Raw genomic sequence first — 6775 nt, 5'->3', positions numbered from 1 at the left:
GCTTTGGCGTCCCCATCCCACACCAACTTCTGAGAGCTGGACTCCTCCATTTCACACTGCAGACACGGAAAAGAAACAAAACGCCAGATGTCAGGGAAATAAGGACACCCGGCAAAAAAAAACTAACAAAAACCAGAGAGATCTGCAACCTCGCACAAGAAGCACACATCTACACCTTTTATGCAGGTGCTTTTTTACTATGAAATATTTTATCAACTGAAAATAAGACGTGAATTTAAGGCTAAACCTGCCTGTGTAAACTGGCTGTTTGGAGGGGCAGCCCTCCACTGTCCCCGCTGATAGGAAATAAATCTCTTCCTGGACATATTGGCCAAAGCAGGTGTCAAGGGCGTCGTTTGGGAGGCGGGTTTTTTTTTTTTTTTTGGCCTGGTTTTCTAATTAATTCAACCCCCGTAATAACTTCATGGTGGCATCACCTTCAGCATTTTGATAATACGGTGTTTTCAATGATATAATAGTCCAGAAATTAAAGTATCTTACCAGTAATAATCCGAATCGGTGTATTATTATTATTATTGTTGTTATTATCATTGTTATTATTAATTATTCAGTTTTTTGGGGGGTAAAAAGAAAAGACCAGGACAAAGCTCAAGCTTTATTCCATATGATTTTTAATTGGCTACACGTTGATTAGCACAGGATTTGCTGTCTGTCATTGTGATGAACACTGGTTTTACTGTTCGTTTTAACATTGGCTTTACTAGGCCTCTGCGGCTCCAGTCGCCCTGTCTGTGCAGCAGAACCTGTGTCCTAACTGGCAACGTCCAAACACAAAACAATCCTAGAATATTCTCATAATATTCCTCAAGTGACTGGACAAGGGTGAGGTCCTCAGGAGCGGCTTCCCGCGGCCTCACCGGGTTTGTACGTGTGTTTGTACTCTTCTACAAATGCTCGTCTGATATTAGGAATGTTCAGGTTTGTGCTGACATGTTTATTTGTCTTAAGCCGTTTTAGAGAATCTTACAGAATCTTTGCTCCTATTGGGAAAAACCAAACCGCAGTAGGAGCCGCGCACGTCCGGTGGCTTTAAGTGTCAGAGTCAGTGATTTCCAGCCTTTCTCTCCACAAGCGGCGGCGTCTGTCGCCTCATTACCATAATCCACCACTTTCCCTCGGAGACCGCAATTAAAGCAGCACGACCAGTTAATTATTTCCTTTCTCCTACAAATATATATATATATATATTAAAAATAATAATAATCACGTGCTCCCCCTAAACATATCGCCTATAAAGTAAAATAAAGTCATATTGCAGTGTGTATTTTGGGAAAAAGTGTTGTTACACAAAATAGTTTTTGACACTGAACAGATGAAATCTAACTATAAATCCTGCAGCACCAGTGACTTCTGTGTCTGTCTTTAGTCACTGTGTAATTAAATGTGCTGTTTCATTCCCTTAACACATTCTAACATGTCATAAATCAGTAGTTCTGCCGTGGCACCTTTTAGAAAATAAACTATTAATTATAAAACAGAATGAAATAAAGAAATCCACAGTTGGACCAAGGGTTTGTTTTCCTCTGCACAACTTCGGGAAGAAACCTGTCGTTTGTGCATCCAATTCCGAAATAAAGATGCCATGTTCACAGCTGCACTAAGGACAACGACTCGTCCCCAGAATCGGCTGTTGTTTTGTCACTGGACGCTCGTTTAGCTTCTGGCTCTGCCTGTCAGTCTCCTTAAATAAAAAATGAAAGAACCCAGAGTGAATCTTAATAAAAATCTTTTTTTTTCATCCCGTTAATTTGAATCATTTTATGCCGTCCTAAGCGACTTTGAAGCAACAAAAAGGTTCTCAGTGGAACATTTTGCGCACAGTGCGATGGAGAGCCTTTCCAAAGCGGCTCTTAACGCTGCGTTTAGAGCCTAAACCATTTGTTTCCGGTACTATACAGAACATCTTCATGTTCAGAGGAACAGAAACTGTCGGCTCAGAAGGAAAAAGCCACACACAACATCCGATGAGTGGTATTTGCCACGGTTTGGCTCAAATAAAAAAGAAGACATAGAGTGGAGTGTGACATCCATAAACTGAAGGAAGGCAGCCACCCTCAAACCCGCAACGAGTTGGGTGGGGGTGAGCAGAGATGGGGGTGTTTAACCCATCTGTTAAAGCCGTGCTATGCTGAAACTGTGGTAAATCAGCGCTATGACTCAATGACGCGTTTTGTCCTGAAACATCTGCGTTTGGGCTTTTTTTCTTTCTGCGCCACTTTCAGCACCTGCAGGATGTGTGACTGCATGTGCCGCGCAAAACAAACCCAGAAACCGTCCTCTCTCCTCCTCTACACCTATCTACACCACACACAGCTTTGCAGTTCACAAACCTACCTTTCCGCCGATGATGAGGAAAAATAATCCACAAACGAGCTGCGGGCGATGCTGCGGATGAAAACCCGTTTCCACCCCCGGAAAAAAAGCCCCGAAAGCAATCGTGGGGATGCGGTGACGGTGATGGAGGTGATGGAGATGGTGATGCGCTCCCGGTCTGGTCCGTGGTGTCAGTACATTTCCCCCCCCCGGTAGTGAAAGTGACAGTGCTGCTGCTGCTGCAGATACTCGGCGACACTGGGAGCGGGGCAGAGAAAGCTGGAGGGATAAAGGGAGACAGAAAGAGACGCGCAGATGGGGCCCGATGCTCTGGCTGAATGGCACACCGACACACACTTTTTGTTTGCGGCACATAATCTACCCAATGAGGCGTGTCACTCTCCGTCTCCTCCCTTTAACTCTTCACTGACCGACTGTCGTTTGATGCGATTTATGGACGTGCAGAAGGTTAAAATCTCCCCTCACCCCCTCCCGTGATTATTGTAATTCTAATCACAATAGTTGGTTGTTGTGTTAGAATCAAGTGGCGTTTAGTCGACTGCTGCAAACAAGTAAGGAATTAACTAATTCAGCTGCGTGAGAGTCAAAGCAAAACATCTTGCAAATTTTCATTTTAAATTATTATTATTATTATTACTATTAAAATGCAACGAATAAACCGCTGGTTAGTTTGGAGACTTCTTTACGCGCACTGACTCACGTTGTATTGAAATGTATGCAAATAAAACGGACTTCCTCTGTGGTTTTAACCCGCATCTCAGACCCTCTTTGGACTTGGACACCCCGCCCAGGCAGCACAGGGGGCACCGTGAGCTCCGTCCGCCGCCTCCCCAACCGGCTCCACACGCGGGCAGAGCGGCTGAGGGTCCCGGGGATTCTCGCAGAGCACCTCTGCTGCTGCAGCTGCACCGTGGTGAGGCTCATTTAGGGGGCGCCAGTGTATAATTTGCATCGAATGAATGGAAGATGTTTTGGTGGAAGGGACAGAAAAGCCGCAGGTCAGGTGCAGCCCAGCTCTGATGGTGGGAATTTAACAAACTACTTTGTCTTTCAAAGGAGGCACTGGAAAGACTGCATAGTTACTGTGAAGCTTAATACTCAGATACATGTTTAATGAAATGTGCATTAAGCCTGTCATTTTTCACATTTAATGTTCAGTTGTTATTAAATATAATTTTAAGACAAAAAATGAGAAGTTGAAAGAAAATATATCTCTGTGCCATAGATGTAAAGAAACGCAACCATGGGCAAATTAACTGTGGGAATAGATGGGCAACAATAACCAGTTACACCAAAAAAAGAACATCAGTATCCTGCCACAGATGATGAGATGTAGTGTAAGTGGCAGAACTGGTTGTTACACTTTTTGGAAATAAACTGCTCAATCAGCACCAGTGTAGGAACCTAAGCTCCACTTGTCAACGTTATGAAACCCCATTTCAAAAGATAATTGTTAGTTTGGTGTAGGACATATAGGAAGGTGAAAGGTTACGGCCACCACAGAGCAGGGACATGGTTACACCCCTGTGCCGACTGATTAGGAGTCATAAACCTGGGCAGTGGCAGGAAACATGATGCTCAGTGTGAAAACATGCTCAGCGGTGAACCTTGACCTGAAGGGATGATGCTCCAGTTTTGAATCATTTCACACCCAAATGCTTTTCTCCCAAAATTTGAAATAAGAGCAATTTAAATAATGTATGTAGCCTGTTACATTTAGGTCAGGTCTGCAGCATTTACTGTGGAACTTTGCATTTCTTGTCTTTTTTTTTTTGCCTGTATTGTGAAAACTCCATTTTCAGACAGAGGCTTCACCTCAAACACTGTCTGGCTGCAGATGGATAGATAGATAGATAGATAGATAGATAGATAGATAGATAGATAGATAGATAGATAGATAGATAGATAGATAGATAGATAGATAGATAGATGGATGGATGGATGGATGGATGTCCCTGATGCCATGAGATTGCAGCACGTTGCAGGTAAAGTGCGTCCTGTCATGGACTGACTGATCCATACACCTAAACTTGTTGGAGAAGAAAACAATTTGCACAGATACACTCGCAATACAAACCCATGAAGAGTCTAATGTGTGGTCACAGCTCGCCGAGAGTCGCCGCTTTCTGGCCCCACACTGTGTGTCTGTGAATAATCATACACACTTACTTGTTCGAGGTTTTCGTCTAGTTTGGTGACAATAATTTTCATTGTTGTCGATGCAAAAATCAAGCAAGTGATAAGATGCCTCACTATAAAAAAATGAGAGCGACGTTGGCTCCTGAGCCCTTGTTACCTGTGAAAATAGTTAAAATGAGAAAACTGACACAACATTTTGGTTTTAGTTTTCCCATTTCAAACATTTTCTTGATTACTGTTGAGGAAAGACTTTGTTTTTCACCATAAAGAAATCTTCACCCAATATAGAACACTGTGCAGTAGGAATACATTTCAGATTAAGACAAACTTCAATAAAATGTTAAATCAGTTTCACGTTGTCCCTTTTGCACTGCGCTGTTGTGTGACTGGTTTGCTGTTTTAAAAAAAAAGCAGTTTGTGATTCACTGATCGTTTTAGATTTAGCATTAAAATTTCTGCACTCTTGAGAAAGATGAGAAAAAATAAAAGTTGTGTGTGGTTTAATAAAAAAAACTCAGAAAAGGGAGAGGAAAGTGTGTGTGTGTGTGTTTCCAGAGTGGAAGTGTGTAATGTTGCTGGGAGGGGTTGTGCATGTTTTCATTTAAAAATTCATATTTGAGTGAGTGTGTGTCTGTGTTTCATCTGGAGTATCTGACAGCTGTATTGTTTCCTGCTCAGAATGTAGGACGTGGAGCCACTGCTCTCGTATTTTATCACCAAAGAACTGAATCTGTCCAGATAAAGATGAAAAACTACACAAGATCAAGTTTTTAGGCACAAAGTTTTTTTTAGAAAAGAAGTGTAAGTAGAGTTTAGAAATACACACTGACAACATGGAAAGTAGTACAGATACTGAGGCACTGCAGTAACAAAACGATCAGTAGTAACACATCAGAGGCTCGGCTACGTGAAATTAAGCTCAGCTGTGAAGAGACTCATTAGCAGCGCTAGCTGTACCCACGGCTGTGCTCAGCCTTACACTTAATGTTTGCTAATGCTAGTGTTTGCATGCTTCTATTTGAATGGTAGCATGCTCATGCTCATGTTCATGCATGTTATTACAGGTTTTTAAGCATGAAGTATTTAGCAGAGTAATGTAACATTTATTTACCAACGTTGACTGTAAAATGTGTCATACTAGCATTTACAGTATCAGTGACATAACATTTTGTGTTCTTATGTTGACATGGAATTTAACTGGCCTACACTGAAGCCAACCCAGTCTCACAGCAAAATGGATAATAGCTCCATTGGTTTGAAACACAAAAGGTACTAGTCTCACAGTAACACGTTCGGATTTTCTGGATTCATCTTTCTGGCAGTGAAAATGAAAGAAAATGGGATGGACGGTTAGGGATGGACCCTGGGTTCGGTTAGAACACTCCGAAAAGTAAACACCATACATCATCAGACACGATCTCAGGTTGTCTACGTGAAAACCAGGTGATTGTTGGACCCATCCATCTGCCAGCTAGTGTTTCCAACTTTCTATAGTTCTATAGTGATTCAAAGAATAAGCTTATGAATACAAGCAGCTGAAATGAGTTTCCTTCACAGGGTGGCCTTAGAGATAGGGTATGGATTCCAGACATCTGGAAGGGACTCGGAGAAGAACCACTGCTCCTTCACATGAAAAGGAGCCAGTTGAGGTGGCTCCAGCTTCTTATCAGGACGCCTACAGGGCCCCCTCCCTTTGGAGGTTTTCCAGGCATGTCCAACTAGTAGGAGACCCCAGGGCAGACCAGGGACATGCTGGAGAGAATATATGTTTTATCTGGCCTGGGAACGCCTCAGAATTGCTAGGTACACCCAATACAGGACTTTGCCCCAGTTGAATATGATTCAAATCTGCTGTGTGGTTTTCAAGTAGTTTCTGTTCCTAAATTGAACTAAAATATGACAAAATGTAATGAAACTGTGACTGTTTCATGATCAAAATAGTTTGTTTATGGATGTTTCCATGATGATGGAGCTCTGGTATGTTTGCTGTCGTGTTTGCAGCTGTTTCCATGTGATGATGAAAGTCTGTAAAGTTTGCCGATGGGACGCACGTTGGTGTTAATACCAGTGGAGAGTTTGTACTTTCCAACCTAGCAAAGTTATTTCAGGAGCTGCTCCTATGAGAGGGAAGGATCAAGTGACCATGGGTCACAGGTTGGAGGATTTGTTGGACTTTTTGCTTTGCTACAGAAAGAACACACCGCCTTGGCACCTCAGCTGCATTAAACCTCGTCCTGTGTCAGAGACTGACAGCTGACATTCTTCATGTGATAGCAAACCC

At 42.6% G+C, this 6775-nt stretch overlaps 1 protein-coding gene across 1 annotated transcript in view; it reads right to left on the bottom strand.

Moving 5' to 3' along the window:
• The window catches only part of prdm8b (PR domain containing 8b), a 5984-nt gene extending 3160 nt beyond the window's left edge, over window positions 1-2824 (bottom strand). Inside the window, exons 1-2 of the mRNA XM_020595027.1 lie at window positions 2356-2824; window positions 1-56 (exon numbers count right to left, since the gene is read on the bottom strand). The exon at window positions 1-56 is cut by the window's left edge and continues 160 nt beyond it. Coding sequence (XP_020450683.1) covers window positions 1-56; window positions 2356-2709 — 410 coding nt within the window. The 5' untranslated portion in view covers window positions 2710-2824. The remainder of the gene's footprint in view (window positions 57-2355) is intronic.
• Window positions 2825-6775: the final 3951 nt, after the last annotated feature.

This window comes from Monopterus albus, unplaced genomic scaffold, assembly GCF_001952655.1.
Source record: "Monopterus albus unplaced genomic scaffold, M_albus_1.0 scaffold26.1, whole genome shotgun sequence".
Lineage (NCBI taxonomy): Eukaryota > Metazoa > Chordata > Actinopteri > Synbranchiformes > Synbranchidae > Monopterus > Monopterus albus.
This window is presented reverse-complemented; position numbering and strand designations above follow the sequence as displayed.